Source organism: Sebastes fasciatus, chromosome 14 (genome assembly GCF_043250625.1).
Source record: "Sebastes fasciatus isolate fSebFas1 chromosome 14, fSebFas1.pri, whole genome shotgun sequence".
In the NCBI taxonomy this organism is placed as follows: Eukaryota; Metazoa; Chordata; class Actinopteri; order Perciformes; family Sebastidae; genus Sebastes; species Sebastes fasciatus.
In genome coordinates, this window is record NC_133808.1 from 12,217,061 (window position 1) to 12,234,903 (window position 17,843).

The 17,843-nt window shown below is 43.1% G+C and overlaps 1 protein-coding gene across 6 annotated transcripts in view; it reads right to left on the reverse strand.

Moving 5' to 3' along the window:
* LOC141782457 (phospholipid-transporting ATPase IH-like) overlaps nt 1-17,843 on the reverse strand; it is a 46,699-nt gene that overhangs the window by 8,171 nt on the left and 20,685 nt on the right. For 2 of the 6 annotated variants that reach the window (XM_074658858.1, XM_074658859.1), the window contains exons 9-30: nt 17,660-17,724; nt 17,473-17,554; nt 17,223-17,373; nt 16,935-17,132; nt 16,666-16,839; nt 15,037-15,203; nt 12,789-12,860; nt 10,917-10,990; nt 10,691-10,794; nt 9,657-9,838; nt 8,961-9,194; nt 7,638-7,815; nt 7,439-7,541; nt 6,342-6,487; nt 5,884-5,943; nt 3,815-3,942; nt 3,574-3,709; nt 3,043-3,066; nt 1,993-2,058; nt 1,617-1,720; nt 1,357-1,522; nt 619-732 (exon numbers count right to left, since the gene is read on the reverse strand). In XM_074658858.1, coding sequence (XP_074514959.1) covers nt 655-732; nt 1,357-1,522; nt 1,617-1,720; nt 1,993-2,058; nt 3,043-3,066; nt 3,574-3,709; nt 3,815-3,942; nt 5,884-5,943; nt 6,342-6,487; nt 7,439-7,541; nt 7,638-7,815; nt 8,961-9,194; nt 9,657-9,838; nt 10,691-10,794; nt 10,917-10,990; nt 12,789-12,860; nt 15,037-15,203; nt 16,666-16,839; nt 16,935-17,132; nt 17,223-17,373; nt 17,473-17,554; nt 17,660-17,724 — 2,692 coding nt within the window. In that variant the 3' untranslated portion in view covers nt 619-654. The remainder of the gene's footprint in view (nt 1-618; nt 733-1,356; nt 1,523-1,616; nt 1,721-1,992; nt 2,059-3,042; nt 3,067-3,573; nt 3,710-3,814; nt 3,943-5,883; nt 5,944-6,341; nt 6,488-7,438; nt 7,542-7,637; nt 7,816-8,960; nt 9,195-9,656; nt 9,839-10,690; nt 10,795-10,916; nt 10,991-12,788; nt 12,861-15,036; nt 15,204-16,665; nt 16,840-16,934; nt 17,133-17,222; nt 17,374-17,472; nt 17,555-17,659; nt 17,725-17,843) is intronic. The other 4 variants (XM_074658854.1, XM_074658857.1, XM_074658860.1 and 1 more) reach the window with 3 other exon arrangements.

A 17,843-nucleotide genomic window follows, 5' to 3' on the forward strand; every position in this document is an offset into this window, starting at 1 on the left:
CTGTATCGTCAATCTAGCTTTCAAACTGAGCCCTCTACAACCTCCAAAAGATCGATTGCGTTAAAGAAATTAGTGGCGTTAAAACGACTTTGCGTTAACGCGTTGTTATCGCGTGAAGTTTGACAGCCCTATTTAAAATAATTAATAATTTATCAAAACAGTAGAGCTGAAACTTCAGCTCTACAATAAATAAGAAATATCAAACTGGTGTTTTGCATGGAAGACATACTGCATTTCTGACAAACCATCTTAGAAAAACTATGGTCTATCATTTCAAACAGGGTGACAATATAAAAGACATAGCATGGCATGAAATTTAAAAATCTTAAACAGTAATTATGAAACCGAACACAAAACACACACAATGTATATAATGGAAAAAAGCCTAAAAAAATATAGTCGTATATAATGGAAAAGGTGACTTCAAAAATGTCAGGAAACAAGAAAATATAAAATCCTAACCTGGCTTACAAACCAAACACTGCGTCCCTATTGTCATCAATAGCGTCCTAGTAGTTAGTTTCACATTAAGCGAGGTGTTGAGACGGTGATAAATGGTTTACACTGGGACATGCCACCATGCATACAGAGATGAGGGCTTAAAAGTGAGAGAGTCACCTCCTCTTCCTGCTCCTCTCGTCTCTCTGGGGCCAATCAGAAACTCATTCTGCTCGAGGACTGAGAAAGCATGAAGATGGTGGACGGCTCCACAGTAAGGCACGGGCGAGAGGACTGCAGTTACTCCCCGAAAGAGTGCAGAGTGAGTGCAGAGTCACGGGAGCAGTGGGGGTAAACAAGAGAGGGAACGGTAGTGAAGAGGGAGGGAAAAGAAAAAAGGAGGAAGAGTGAAAGGAGGTGAAAGGAAGGAAAAGGGAGAAAGGAACGATGGAGGATGGTGTGGATTATGGTGGTCCACCAGGTTGCAGTGAGAAGGGAGAAAAGAGAAGAAAGAGCACAGGAGGGAGAAATCTGTCAGACCTGTCATTCATTTTTACATTCACGGGAAGGTGAGGCTTAGCCATAGGGAACAGAAAGTCATTCTAAAGCACGCTGTTGCTCAAAGCTATTAGGGATCCTAATGGTCTTCCTGGATGATTAATTGAGTGGAATAGATTTGCAGCTTTCTCATATGGTTTATTACAGACAAGATATTAAGTACTAGCTGGCATAGGAGAGGATTCTACTTACTATATCAGTTTGTGAACTGAAATGGCACAATTTAAATTTTCTCAAAAATGGGAAAGCATTAATCGGTTAATGATTTTAGCAAAGCAGAAGTCCCCTACAGGAAAAAAAAAAAAAACTGGGAACAAGACAATTGAAAGCTTTCGTTTCACTGTGTTGCCAAGATCTTACCTGTGCACGTTCGGTGGCCGTGGGACACATGGTCCTGCAGAGGACCTTCTTGATGACATCAGGCAGCAAGCTGACCGTAATGAGCAGGATGATGCTGAGCCAGGCCGGACCGCTGGACAGCATCTGCATGAACACGTAGTACATCCGCTGGTAGTTCAGGAACGGCCTGCGCAGCGACGGGAAAGACAGAAAAAAGGGTTTCAGAAATGTCCTAATCTACGTAAATGTTGTACATGCTGGAAGAAAAAACAAAATTATACCAAATGATGCCTCCCCAGAGAAGAGAGAAAATAACGTAGAAAAGTAGCGACCCCCAGATGACAAAGTGATTGATCCAGGTCCAGTGGTGTGTGTCCAAGGCAAGCTGAAACAGACAGAATATATACATAGTAAACACTCAACCAGTCAATGAAGCCAATGACTTTGCCTTCAGGGTTTACTGTTGTGCAAGCTGTAGTCGATCATTTACGTAACATGCTAGTTAACGTGCGTGTGCCGCGAGCTTGTCCACGCATACGATGAGGCACTCGTGCAATGGCAATTAACTCATTTAAATTGAGGGATTATGCAGTACAATAGACATGGGTGTTTCTTTCCCCCCCCCCATTTCACTTCGAAAGACATGTGCTCACACACCTTGAGCGTAACGGTGAACACCAGCACAGTAAAGACGAGAGTCCCGAAGGTCCAGTTCCCAAACATCTGCGAGGGAAGAGAGGAAGAAAGAAGAGGGTTAGCGGCCACATCGATCACACATCCCTGTCGCCCTGCATCCATGGATTAGTGAACATCCTATGGTTTTAAAGTGCATACATGAGCACAAAAAAGGGCAAGAGGTGATCTGTTTTGGAAAAGGGTATTTCTTTTTAAGCTTCTGGGATAATAAACTGAGAATGTTTTCACTTCACCTCATCGCATCCAAATATTGATACCTGCTGAAATCCTAGAAAAGGTTTAAGCAGACATCAGGAGCGAACAGATGGAATGAGAGCCGAGAGGGAGGGAGGGTGGAGGGAGAGAGATCAAGACGAAGAAAGCAGGGAATTTATGTAATAGTAACCACAGCTGGTTGTTGGTAGGTGCACCTATCTTTGCTAGAATCCCTTCATTCATTAATCCCTTTCTTTATAGATGAGAGAAAACCCATTTTAAACCAGTTCTGTTTGTTTGTTTGTTTGTTTGTTTGTCACCTGAACACAAAGAGTACAGGCTGAAAACAGTCCACTGGATGCTGGAGCAGAGATATTAAAAACCACCCAACCCTAAGAACTGCTACCACAAATACATGGACATACAAACACACACACACACATACACACACAGATGCACAAACACGTTAGACAGAACAACAAACAGATGTTGGATCGTAATCAACAGCACATACCAGCATTACTCTATTTACTACCACAACAAAACACGAGGATAATGTGGGGGAGCGTCTAAGGTTTCTACTATGTCAGGGGGAGTTGTTAAGATCAGGTACTGTGTAGGATTCAGGGCTTTACAGAGATTAGGGGAATAATGGAGCACTGGAAAACTACACATTCAAATGAAAGTGCATGGATGATGTGAAGTGAGGAGGGATGAAACTGGATGAGACGGTCAAACTGAAAGCTTAAACGGTACGACAGGAACTAAAAAAGCGTGAAAGACAGAGAGAGCTGACAGGGAGGGAGACAGGCTTACCATCTGTGTGTTGGTGGTCATAAGCTGAGGAAGAAGAGGAAGAAGAAGAAGAAGAAGGGGAGCAAAATAAAGAGAGAGGAAGCAGAGAGGAGGAAGGGGGAAGAAAAGAGAAAGGAATCAGGACAAAGGGTAAAATGAATTTCAGGATGTTTCAACTTAAAAAACAGGACCAAAGGCAATCGAAAACAGTTGACATGATACAAATTAACAATACAGAGAAAGATGCTATTGCATATGAATGGAGATCCAATGTTGCTGATCTATATGGGGGCACGGGACAGAAACCTTACTGTTACAGACCCGTAATAACAAAAACATGAGCACAAAGTCCTCCTGTAACACTTAACTCCTCTTTCATGAGAATCCAATGGAGATGGATGAGTGTTCGTAAAAGAAAGCACTAACTTTGTGTCCATTATTCGCTTTTTAATTTCCCTAAAGGACACCTCGAACACCCCACAAGCTGATCTACTTCTACTTGTTTCACTAAATGACAGATCTCTGATGACATAGAGACAGGGATAAGCTTACCTGGCCATTGCTGGTGAAGGTGGTGTTGTCAAACAGGAAGTAGGCACCAAAGAAGAAGATAACAGCGTCGAACACACCCAGGCACGTCCAATAGAGGAAGACGGGCCAGCGGAGGAGGGAGTTCTTTGCTATGTCCCTAAGAAAGATGGGCAGAAAAAACAAAAGTTGAGCGAAAGCAACAAACATTTGGATCGTAAACGCCACAGAAAAGGTACAAATATTTTTTTTTTACTGTGCTGACCTGTACAAGGAGGGGTCCCTCTTGAGCGTGTCAATGGTGACGTGCTGCTCAACCAGGCTGTAGAGGAGGATGGGGAGTGAGGTGAAGCTGATGTTGTACAACGTCAAATAGGCGGTGTCATACAGAGGCTGCAGAGGGACAAACACAAGGCCATATTACAATTTAAAGCTGTGTTAATTGTTTTTTTTGGCCACTTGGGGGCAGCAGAACAAGCTGAAAATATTGACAAATTATCATCTTATGAAATTTGTATCATGAACATGTTAACCATAATTGCGTGACAAATACAGCAGGCAACATTAGCTTTCATTTACAGTTGTGGTTTTGGCTATTTGACGTCAGTCAAATATTCAGTCTCCTTTTAGCTCTGTTTTGATCTCCACCAACTCCTAAGAAAAAGAGCCGGTCCTTCAGCTCAGGGTTCCCACACAGTTTCCATTTAAAAATGCCATACTTTTCCAGACTAAAATTTCCAGACCTCTCGGTAGATTTTTCAGACCATAATTGACTTTGTGACTTGGGGAGGAAGCTATGACAAGATTTTACACAAAGTTTGCAGCTCTTTTCCCATTTGGAATTGTTAACCAACCAGGCTTTGTATTTGGGATTGTCAAGCCAGCCCTCAGAAAACTTGCATTTCCCCATGTGGTCGTTCAGTCCACAGCCTTACGCAGAAAGTTGGACGATGTTCCACTGTCAAACATCTTGCACTTTGGGCAATGCCGCTCTAGGCGAAAAACAATTGTGCTGCCCCTCTATTAGCAACAGGGACAGTTTATGGTTACTTTTTATTATTACATTATTATTGTTATTTTGCTCATGATGAAAACATGGCCCACATTTCGCTGCCCTCGCCAAAGGGTCGTCTTAGGCAATTGCCTAGTTTACCTATATGGACGCGTCGGCCCTGGCTGTGACGTACAGGCGCAGAGGAAGCTCTGCGTTGGAGTATGCGTCCAGTCGCACGTCATAGCCTTCTTCTTGCTTTGCTTTCGACGACATCAAGCTCTCTTTGGCCCGTGCTCTTTCACACAGTGGTAAACATTTTGGCTGCACTGGCTGCTCCAAACGCCATGAAAAACACTCTGCTGCTTGTATGATGAATTTGCTTTTAAAAATTCAGAATTTTATATTTTAGAAAACAGAATAAGGGCAATTAATTCATTTTTCCACACTCTCTTTTCTTTTTTCCATACTTATCCAGACCTGGAAATTACCAAAACCAAATTCCATACTTTTCCATACTGCGTAGGAACCCCGTCAGCTGTTAGATCTTCTACAATGTGACCAGCTAGTTGCTAACTTTGGTGCTGGATAGGCACTGTACAGTGAAGTGGGTTTATTAGAGCTGGAAACGAGATTAATGAGAGTGGAGTTGTTGGGCCGTAAAATCAAAACAAGAAAGAGGTCAAAAAAATGCTCAGTAGAGCTGAGGGGAACTGCAGAGTCGGGTGATGTTTCTCTGTGAGTTCGTCTCTACGAGCGCCACTAATTTATGCAGCTTTAAACGTAAACATTAAACTAGAATTATCGACTCGCGGTTGTATGCCTCTGCCAACCAGTCAGGCTGCGGTTTACATCCATGTTTGTCCAAAATATCATCACTACATCATTTTATCCTGTTAGACATTTGTATGAAATTGTCATAATTAGCATATGAATTCATGAGTGACCTTTGACCACCATATTCTAATCAGTTCATCTTTGAGTCCAACAGGATGCCTCTGCCAGATGTAATACAATTCCCTCTAGGCGTTCGAGATATAGCTTTCATGAGAATGGGACGTGTGTGAGGTCACAGTGACCTTGACCTTTGACCACCAAAATTGAACCAGTTCATCTTTGAGTCCAAGTGGATGTTTGTGCCAAATTTGAAGAAATTCCCTCCAGGTGTTCCTGAGATATCGCGTTCACGACAACAGTACGGACGGACGCACAGACAACCAAAAGCATTAATTACTATAAGAAGCTAGTTTAATGCATGACACTGTGAGGATATGTAATGGTAATGTACGTACTACACTGTGTGCTGGCAGACTGGAGGTCTCAACTCAGTACAAAGTACTTACCTGTTGGGAGAACCCACAGAAGAACTGGTACAGGAACTGAGGGAAGATGAAGCATACATTCTGGAAAGATATAAGAGGAGAAAAAAAAACATAAGTGCTAAGCTTGTGACAAGTACACGTGAGGAGATTTGAAGACTCTAAAGAAGCTACGATCTACACATTTCTGTTTATGCAGAGATTGTGCGCTATAAGCTCACTGAGTGGGCCGCAGAGAGCTGGCCTGCCAAAAGGAAAAAATGAATCAGTTGGCAGAGCACTGCCTGCTGTGGAAGCCGCCCACACTGATCATCGTAGCCATGAATCCAGGAGAGAATGTCGCACCGGGGATTCATGAATCCGGTAATCTGTCAGAGTCGCTGCAAAATCTGGTTCTTTGTAACTCAGTGTTTCACTGGGAATTACGATAAAGTGATTAAAACGTGTGAGCCAGTGGAGCGCACAAGGCATTCGTCTTGTACCTTGTAGAAGAAGTACTGAACAAGTTCGGCAATCCGGATGTAATAGTAGTGGCCGTGAACGAGCAGCATCTTCTTCAGGTGTTTGAACTTCGGGATGGCGTAGTCGCTGTTCCTCGCCGCCTGTCGGCCCTCTTTACCCATGATGCCTTGAGGAAAAAAAGGGAGGTTGGTTACTAAGGCTGTCAAAGTTAACGCAATAATAACGCGTTAATGCAAGATCGTTTTAACGCCACTAATTTCTTCAATGCATTAACGCAATCGATCTTCCGGAGGTTGTAGCGAGCTCAGTTTTAAAGCTAGAGTGAAGATACTACATTATATGAAACGAGAAAGGATCCATGTCATACTAGCTTGTCGTGAAGGAGGTTAAATAACGTTCCAAACTTTGTTTTTGGTGAGGAAAAACTGTCATGGCCATTTTCAAAGGGGTCCCTTGACCTCTGACCTCAAGATATGTGAATGAAATTAGGTTCTATGGGTACCCACGAGTCTCCCCTTTACAGACATGCCCACTTTATGATAATCACATGCAGTTTGGGGCAAGTCATAGTCAAGTCAGCACACTGACACACTGACAGCTGTTGTTGCCTGTTGGGCTGCAGTTTACCATATTCAAATTTTAGCATATTTTTATGCAAAATGCAGTACCTGTGAGGGTTTATGGACAATATTTGTCATTGTTTTGTGTTATTAATTGATTTCCAGTAATACATATATACATACATTTGTTTTATTAACTGAATTTGTAGGTGTATATGATCATTTTTAAAATCAAGTTGAATATATTGTTTTTTATATAGTTACTAATTCTAATTATTTAATTTCAAGCGAAGTTTTCTGTTTAAAAGTCTGATTATAAAACTTTACTGACAATTGTTAAACATCCTGTCTCAGTATATATCACGGATTTTAGCCAAAAATGTTTGCTTACATTATGTGTGTGTGTAAAAACAAACTTTGAGCCATATATCTCCATCAGATTTGTTTTACTCTCTAATATTAATATCAGTTGGCTTTAGAAATCAACTTGGGCTCTTATAGAAGCAGCGTTTTTCATATATTAATGGCTACTCATTACAGTGTTGAAATGAGCTCACCAATGCCCACGTGTGCTTCCAAGATCATGCTGACATCGTTGGCCCCGTCGCCGATGGCGAGAGTTATGGGGTGCTCCTTGGAGGCTTTAATTAGCTTCACAATCTGCAGAAACAAAAGCCCAACTTCTGTCACTACCACTGTCCGTCACTGAGGAAAGTGCCTGGAGTATATTTGTAAAGTGGAGTGCAGTTCTCTCACCTGGGCTTTCTGGAGCGGTGCCATGCGACAGCAGAGCACGGCGCTACAATTGCGACAGATATCTAGAAAGATCTCTCTGTAGTTGCCAGAACTGGCGCCCTCTGGGTTGGGCTTCAGTACTGCAGACAGAGTGGCCCCGTCGATGATCAGACCAAAGTCGAGACAGTCTACTGACAACCTGGAACAAAATATCACAGACCGATCAACAGGAAGCTTTTCACACAACCAATTATAGATCAGTCTGCAGGCTTGATATTCTACTGATTTGACCACGTGTTAAAGGGATAGTTTGGGTATTTTGAAGTGGGTTTGCATGAGGTACTTATCCATAGTCAGGGTATTACCTACAGTAGATGACGATCGGCACATCCCCAGTTTGGAGAAACACGCAGGAGTTACCACACAGAAGTAAAGCAACGCACTGCTTTGGACGGGGCCGGCAGCAAAACGTATTTTAGCCACCTAAAAGAAAGGCCCACCTAAAAAAAGTCTATTTCTGTTTAAGTGTACACTTGCCGTGGGACAGCTATACAGTCTATGTTTCCGGGAACTTAAACAGTTACTTATGCTCTCGACAAAGCAACCAGACACAATTGAGAACAGCATTTTACTGTGCAGAACACGGGAGTTGCTGGTCTACCGCTGCCTTGATTGGTTAGTTTGTTTGTGTTATTGTGTGACTTTGGTGAATTCAAAATAACCAAAGTCACACAATAACACAAACAAAGTAACCGATCGAGGCAGTGGTAGACTAGCAAACCCTGTGTTGGCGACGTAAAATTACAGCTTTTTCAATGAAGTCTGGTGGCTTTGGTGAGAGCATAGACGGATACAACAGATTCAGTTCCCCGTCGAAAGGGGCTGTCAGACGGCAAGGTAAAGTGGGGAAAATATTCTAAATATAGCGTACACTTAAAGTGATATTGACTTATTTTTTAGTTGAACCTTTATTTTAGGTGGGTAAAATGGGTTTAACCCCGTCCATAACAGTACATTACTTTGCTTCCATGCGGTAACTCCTGTCTGCTTCTCCAATATGGGGCGTGCCGACCATCATCTACTGTAGGTAATACACTGACTATGGATGTGCAAGTATCTCTTACAACCCCAGTTCAAAACACCCAAACTATTCCTTTAAATACTTTTTTAAGGTTGTGATGAAAAAACTGTGATGGTTCCAGCTTCTTAAATGTGATGTAATGTCTTACATTTCAGTAAATTCACCTTGGGTCACCTTGGACTCTAATTCTGATGTTGTATAAACTGAACCATTAATTGAGAAAATAATCAACACAGACGTTCACATGCATTATCTCATCATACCCAGACATAGAGCGCTGTCTGAGAACAGTCCTGTTCAGTTCGAACAGAACGTCGTGCAGACTCTGCTCTTCTGTACGTTTCTTGGTCAGCTCAAGGATCTGGGTGGTGCGACGGAACAGCTTGCTGGCGTAGCAAGTAGCCGCCGCCGTCTCCATCTTGTCCCCCGTCAGGACCCAAACTTTCATCCCGGCCTTGTGCAGTGACTCAATGGTGTCTGCAGCTTTCTCCTGGAGCCTGTGCATCAATAAGTCAATAAGTGTTTCAGCCTCAAGCGGGGGGGGGTAGGTTAAAGCATCCATCACAAACTTCAACCAATCAATTACCAACTGGTGATAACTTATCAATGCATGACCACCCCTGTCACTGCCCATCACCAGTTTATCTACGAGGAAGTCAAACTGTCAGGCGGCTGATTAATCAGTGAGGGAAAACTGTACTGAGGTCTACCTTGTAAGAGCTCTTACACATCTTTAACAAAGCAGAAAATAAAATGGAGAAACGGAAACAAAAGGCATTAACAGTAGTGAGTCACCTCTCAGAGCTCAGACTAAATCTTTTTGGCCCTCATGAGTCATTACAATACTTTGAAGACGGCTTCATGACTCATTCATCTTCCCCTCTGTCCCCACGCTGCTGCACTGTTTTTCCTATCTCTCTCTTTTCTCTCTCTCTCTCTCTCTCTCTATGGTGACCGACCTGTCCTCCACTGCTGTAGCGCCCAAAAGCACAAAGTCCTTCTCAATGGTGTCATAGGCCTGCGCCAGCCTCTGCTCCCTGTCCTGCAGGGCCAGCTTGGCTTCGTTCAGGTGATGACACGCCTCCTCGTATTCGGACGCTGACAGCTTTCGATAAGCGACACACAGAGTCCGCAGCCCCTCCTGCATCACAGTGAAGAAAGAGAGAGACAGAGGGTCATCATATGAGGATACATTAATGCCCTTAAAGCGAGGGTAGGCAGAATAGTTTTGGCATCATTGGGCAAAAAATCCATAATAACCTTTCAGCATATTGTAATTCAAGTGTTCTGAGAGAAAACTAGACTTCTGCACCTCCTCATGGCTCTGTTTTCAGGCTTTAAAAAAATCTAGCCTGTAACCGTAGACTTTGACCAATCACAGGTCACTTCAGAGAGAGCGTTCCTATTGGCTGTTCATTCAACGGAGGCAGCTGTCAATCACTCGTAAACTCCGATAAAACGGTCAAACTATATGAGAAAGTTCGTGACACGGCAGCAATGTTGAGATCAGTTGAGGAAATACCAAGCACCGCCCACCAGCCGGAGCAAATTTTCTCATATTACAGCTAAACAGTAAACTACAAGATGTTTCTGAAAACATTACAGTAAATAGTCATTACAGTAACAGAATATTGATTCATATTTGATCAGCGCTGTGTAGTTTGACCGTTTGATCGGAGTTTGTGAGTGATCGACAGCTGCTCAGAGACAGCAGGCTCCAGCTCGGCTCTGATTGGTTGTTTTCCTCTGGTCTGTGAAAGCTTGCAGATGCCATTAGGAGCACCGGAGGACACAGAGGCACATGATTTTTTTCAGATTGCCTGTCTCATGCACTACTGTCAGGATATAGTGACCATTTTATAAAGATAACTTTTTTTTTTTAATCACATTTGCTTCAATCTTGCCTACTGCTGCTTTAAACTATGAAAATACATTCCCAAACTGACCTGATGTATAATGAACCATCAAACTAATTGTATATCTGTACACTTACTACAGCGTTTTGCTCCACCCGGGCTTTCACCTGCTCCACCTTCCCAGACACGACCCGAGGAAAAATGGACATGTCTGCCCCCTTACAGAACAGCAGGTATTCTCCTGAGATCCCACAAACACACACAAAAACACATTTCAAACAAACTGCAAGAACAATCTGGTGTCTGATCATGGATTTATAAAACATATGAACATAGCATTGATATCATCTGAGTACATCTTACCTGAGCTTGACCGGACTATGACGCTCATTCTCCTCCTGACGGAGTCAAAGTTCAGCACATGGAGCAGCTCAAATCTGAAAGAGACACAGTCTTTGCATGAGGGAGGCTTTTTTTTAAAAGGGCAACTTTGGTATTTTTCAACCTGTTTTCCCATGTTTTTGCGTCCAACTGACTAATAGTGACAACAATTTCGGAATTGTTCCAGTATTGAGGGAGAGCGCCGTAGACGGCAGCTGCTCATGAGTTGCAATATGGTGCTATTGGGGCAAGCTGGCACTGTCAATTACGTCCACTAAAAGTGCTTGTTTTTGCCATGACAGACTCTGATTGTTATTATAAGTGTCTGACATTATGGAAAGAGTCTCGCTCAAGGAGAAATCTAGTTCTGACATCTGGCGAGGTGACGTGTTGCCGGAGGACGAACAGTGGAATAGTGGAATGCATCCATGGTGGAAATGCGAGTCCCAGTCAGAGAGAGTTTGTCGTGTTGGAGTAAAGAAAGCGCAGCTTAGTGTTATCTAAAAGATCTTCAATGTCATGGCTGAATATTTAGTAGATTTCAACAATGTGGACGAGTCTTTGAATTCAATGGCCGTCCATATTTATTATTAGAGCCAGAATATACGGATATTCAGATTTCACAACGAGACTTCTCCTTGAGCGGGACAAACAGACCGGATCAAGCAAAACACAAGAAAAACGTTCTATTTCTCTGTCGGGTCCTTTCCATAATGTTGTCAGACACTTATAATAACAATCTGAGCCTGTCAGTGGCAAAAACAAGCACTTTTAGTGGACGTAACGTTACAATGATCCCTAATCGGCTGCAGCAAAATGAGCTGCTTACAGCGTTCTCCCTCAATACTGAACCAATTTCACACATTGTAGTCCCAATTAGTCACAAATACTGAAGTTACCCTTTAACTTTCCCTTCTTTGATGGGGTTTTCCAAAGTCTTGCAAATGACGAACCTACTGTAATTAGTCCACTTCAGCCAAAGGCCTTTTTTTTTTTTTAACAATTTTGGTAAGTACCCACTCTACCTTTTGTTCATGCTTCTGTCTGATTGTAATGTGAAAAAGAAGGTAACATCAAAAATAGAAAGCAAAACAGGTATTCCAGGGTTGGATCTGACTATTCATGACATTTGACAATACATTTTCTTTGTAATTTTATAATACGATTTCTAAAGTAAGTCACTCTTGCAGTGTCATCACATCCACTTCTAACTGAATGACCCCTTTCTGTTTCTAGTATTGTAGATGATCCTTAAACTTTCTAATATGCAAACTGTAAATCAAATGAAGTGAACCTGAAAATATCAGTTTGAGGTTTGATATTTACATTACGAACATTTTAGACTAGTAGTTTGTGTAAAGAGCCAACAGATTCAAATTCCCTATAAATGGTGAAAAATAGCAAGTGTGAGAATAAAACCTTTTGCCTTTCCATTCCCTGCAAAGTCTTCACATCTGCTTGATGCACCTCCCACCCCCCCCACCCCTTCTCCAGCTCCCCTGCTTCCTTAAAATAGCTCACTATTGACAGGCCACAGCAGAGAGTGATGGAGCGAGAGGGCGGTTACATGAGCACTTCCTACGGATCAAAACATTACACTTTCCACAAAACCACTCTCTAATGGAATCTTGCTGCCTCTCATTCATCCAGATCAGTCGGAGCATTTTGATCTGATTGAGCAGCTTCTAAAAACAAACCTCTGTGTTTTTTTTGTAACCTCTGTTGAAAATGTAACACAATCCAAGGGCCCTTTCTCTCCGGGTAGCTGATGTGTGACCATACAACTCCATCAACTGAATTACTCCTACTTTATCTCCTGTGGTGTAACCACAACATGCCCTTCAGCAGACCAACCTTTCAATCTCATCGTCTTTGTTGAGGATCTCCATGTAGTTGTCTTTCAGTCTCAGATAGGTGTAACCCAGCCTGGCAATGAGAGGGAGGGAAATGAGGCGTCATTTTAGTCAGAGTATCAATATACACTATGCAGTATTACTCACTTGTCGTGTCACACTTGGAAAGGTGTTCTGACGCATTTAGCGTAACCTGAGCACAGCTCACACATACACTTACTACAGTGCCTCACATCTGTGAAAGTAATATGTGAGAGAGCAACAAACTGTGATTTGGACCATGTGTCTCACATGTGTCTATGGCCACGTCCAGACCAAAAATAGCACTGTGTTAAAAACAACGTAAGGGGCCGTGTTGGTGTTGGCATGTTGCCTCAGGTGAAATACAATCCAGGAAGTTGAGTTATATACAGAGAAAGTTACTTTTATGGTCAAGCAGTAGCGTGTTCTTCACTGGCTACGTGTTCACAGAGGCTTTTTTGGACGCAAGGGGGTCGCGTCGCTTCCCAGCGTTGGATGCTTGATGGGCTGCCACTACACACAAGGCACTAGATTAGACTGGACGAACGCTTTCACTCATGGGCTGCTGCTCCCAGCTTTCAAACCGGAACCAACATGACGGCTCATTTGGAAACTTTCTTCTCTTATATCCCGAAAATAGTTCACCTTTATGTGATTCTGAAAACGTTTGAGGCGAGAAATAAATTAGCCAGTTGTTGAATATGTCTTTATTTTTGGATCGACAAGTTAGTGTAAAGGTTTCTAGGGAGTTTCCAGAGGCGGCAAGTCGAGGCGGCGAGTCAGGACGGACGCCCTCATTTACATAAAATAACATACACCTCAACTTTATGCAAATGAGGAGCGGACATTTTAATGGTCCGTCTCTCGAAGCGCAATGCTGCGCTACCAGAATGCCTTGCATGGCTGCTTACATAGACAATGAATAGGAAGCGTGGAAATGATGGATCCTGTGTACCATAAGTCAGTCTTCTGTCCTCAATCTGTTTTCGATTGTGTCATTTGCTGAAGACCAAATTAAGGCAGAAGCCCCCAAAACAAGCACGCTGTATTACAGGTCTGGCAGAATTTCACCAGGCAAGTTTTTGCTACTGCAATGTGTGTGTGTGTGTGTGTGTGTGTGTGTGTGTGTGTGTGTGTGTGTGTGTGTGTGTGTGACACCTCAGACAGTGATTGACAGCAAAGGATTTCCAACCAAATATCAAACACGATGATTCATTAAAGCTGAAGTCGGTAACTTTGATCAAATACGATAAAAGTTATTTTTATAAAACTGTCACTATATCCTGACAATAATGCATGAGACAGGTAATCGAAAAAAAAAAATTATATTCCTTTGTGTCCTCCTGTGCTCCAAATTGGCATTTGCAAGATTTCCCAGCGCCGAACAAAAACACAGCAGCTGATGATTCTGAAAGCATTTGAGGCGAGAAATAGGCATTACCGTAACAGAATAGTGATTAATATTTGATCAGTGCTGCCTAGTTTGACTGTTTGATCAGAGTTCAGGAGCTTCACAAGCAGTGATTGACAGCTGCTGTAAAGACTCCTCGACTCTGACTCTCCTGTTCTCTGTTTTCCTCCGGTCTGTGCAATCTTGCAGATGCATTAGGAGCACCGGAGAACACCGGAGGACATAGAGGCACATGATTTATTTTCACAGATGATCTGTCTCATGCACTAATGTCAGGTTATAGTGAGAGTTTTATAAAAATAACTTTTTTATCATATTTGCTTTAAGTTACCGACTGCAGCTTTAAAGGGACTGATTTAACTGCATGTGAAATATATAGTGATATTGTGGTTTTAGCTGGCTAATGTTGCTAACGTAAATCAACATGATGCCTGTCAATCACGTTCAGTCTCGTGTGTGTCGCCTTTTGACCGATGCTCGCTCGCATCTACGTAATGACAACACAAGCGCGAGCAACAGGACGCTGACTGTCGTTAACTTAACGGCCACAGGTGTCACTGTTAACAAGTGATTTCTGATTCTTAACTCTAGCCCCTTTAAAGTTCAATTTAGCCTGGTCCCCTAAAAAGGGGCACAATGAATATAAGAGCTACAGCTCTCTTACACCGTTCAGTTGATGTGAACGCCAACACCCTCAAATTGAAGCTGAAAGTCGTAACTTTTTGTATTTCACATCCCATTTCAAAAAAGACACACTGCCCTATTACTTGAGGACTGCAAAGTCAATTTGGCAAATTGTGTGTTTTAGTGTGTTTACCTTTTCATTCCCTCCACCAAAGCCACCTCATCCGGTGAGGAGGAGATGTAGAAGGAGGTGGGCCTGCCCTGGTGGATGCCCCTCTTGATGCCGTCCACCGTCTCCTCCTCCTTCACTTGCACCGTGTGACACAGACACAGCGCCCGGAAAAACAGATCCTCGTGTTCCTACAGACACAAAATCATACATTATACACTTGCAATAGTTAAAGGGACTATTTGTAACTTTCAGAAATGCTTGTTAACAGCGACACCTGTGGCCTTGAAATCAACGAAAGTCAGTGTCGAGCTCGCGCTTGCTCGCTCTAAATAGACATGGACGAGCATCGGTCAAAACAGTGAGGCGACACACGTCAGCTAAAAGCACAATATCACTCTATATTTCAGCTGCTTGGCAGTAATGTTAGCTGACCAGACGAAGGTCTCTCCATGAATCACTGCTGATCCTAGTGTTGGCTTTTCCTGCCTCAGCGCAGGCTCAGGCAGCGGGGCTCCTCAACGAGTTACGTGATCGCCTCCCGACCGCAGCCGGCAGCCGCAGGGAGACACCGGCACCCGGTCGGTAACGAGACGACAACGTAACACGTGGAGGAGCCCCGTCAATTCACAAGACACGGAAAACCTCTGTTGGTCTGGAGGAGCTGCAGCATTTATTTCTGCTCAAACGTCCCCTGTACATTCACTAGATATTCTCAGAGCTAAACTAACTCTTCTGCAGTGTGTAGTGAGCGAGCGTTCACGTCTAGTAGAGGTGGAGCGAGTACGCGAGCTGTCTGAGTGAAGGTAAGCAGGCAGCGGAGACGAGGCTCCGGCCACACGCGAGCGTGCATATGCGAACGCGCATGTGTGGTGACCCGCTACATTTATACGCTTAAAAAGTTACAAACAGTCCCTTTAAGTTAATTTCAAAAAAGTGCATCATTGAAATGAAATCTAAAAGTTCAGCACCCCTTTAGAAGCAAAAATGAGTTTTTTCTAGTTTTTTTGTGGTATTGAAATAGTAATCCTGAAGTTCCTTGCCATTTTATGTACATGTTTGGTACTATTTAGTCAGTTAGTTTTGAACTACATTTCCCAGACTTACAATTTACAGAGCAATAAAGCAGCATATCAATACAATCTTTTTTTTTCTTAAGTTTTCTGCACTTTAACTTTTGGCAGGGAGTGCTCTTCTCTCTCTGGTCATCTATGGTGGCTTCTGCTGCTCATGCTGACTACACAATTTTCTTCTATTAAATCTAAACAAATCACTGTTGCCACTGCCAGAAATGCAAGGCTCATCACTTTTCTGTGCACCAGAGGACTTATTCTTTCCCATGTAAGACACAGCAAACACTTAGGGGTTACAAAGAAAATGTCAAAGATCTGCAGCCTGCATCCCTACTGTGTTTATCAGCAAAACAGATATTTGTTTATAAGAAAAATGTCAGAGAGAATTACTTTAATGGTCCTCCTGCTAGAAAATGTGACATGTTAGTTAATCTGCGAGCGTGGCTCATTCACATTTTCAACTAAAATATGTGAAGAGTTGTCTTTACTCTTGTCTCTATCTCTTTTCGGTAACAGAGTTAGCACAGCCAAGAGTCTATTCAGGCTGGATTTAGGAGCCTGTTTACTTTGTGAAACTTACTCTCCTGTATCCTCCGGGCGAGGAGTCAATCATGTCTATACTGGAGGCGGCGCTGAGGATTTGGCCGTTGCAGATGGCATGCGGGATGTAGACGTTCCCATCGACGCAGCATTCGATAAACTCCATGTTGTTCTCAGTGAGGGTGCCCGTCTTATCAGTAAACACGTACTCCACCTGGGAGGGAAGGGAGAGAAAGGGAAGGGTAAGGGCACGTCTGCAAATACTTTAAATGCAGATGCTGCATGCAAATGTCTGTGCTGCTCATGTACCTGTCCAAGCTCTTCATTCAGGTCAGACGTGTTGACCTGAGCGCCCTCTCCCAGCTCTTCATCGAACATGTCCTCGTCCCAGGTGATGAAATAGGAGCCCAGGAATTTCTGCATCTCCACCGTCACGTACATGGACACCGGGATGATGTAATTAAACAAGACCATGAAGGCCAGGAAGTCTGTGAATGCTCGGATCACCTGAAGCAGGGAGGAAGAAAGACAACAGCTATGAAGTTTTAGGTGGAAATGACATTTGGGACTTTTTAAGTTAGAGGTAGATGAACCGACCACGTGGCGCTGGCGCTCGTTCTCCGTCCTGTGGTTGTACCAGGGCTCGTCTCGGTCTGGAGACCACTGCCAAGCGTATTTCAGAACGGTGTTGATCACCGCTTTACTGATCAAAATGCACAGATACACTATCAGGAAGGCGTTCATCGACCTGCAGAGAGACAAAGAGTAAAGATCAGGAAGAGGAAACAGGAAATATAGCAATCATACTATGAATCTAAATCATGCCGTTAAAGGAGTGGGGACATACTTTTCAACAGCGGAGCGCTTCTGAGATTTAGACTGATAATTAAGCGCCATCTTAGTCTCCATACCAGTGTAGACCGCGACAGCTGAGGGGAGAGAAAACACGGACTTATCAAGATAGTAACGACATCAGCCTTTCCTCTAACTTAGCTCAAACATTCGTTAAACAGAGTGAAACCGCATGTTACTACCATAAATATGTTGTGTGTTCTTCAGTGTGGCTCCTCTAAGGAGCAAATTTTCAGCCCCAAGTGGTCTGCAGGAATGAAACAGAGTAGTTGGCTGACTTTATTTCAGAAAAAACATTAAAGACATTTGATTAATTGAGAAAAAAGAGTTGTCAATAAAAGCTGTACCCAAGAGCTACAACAAAAA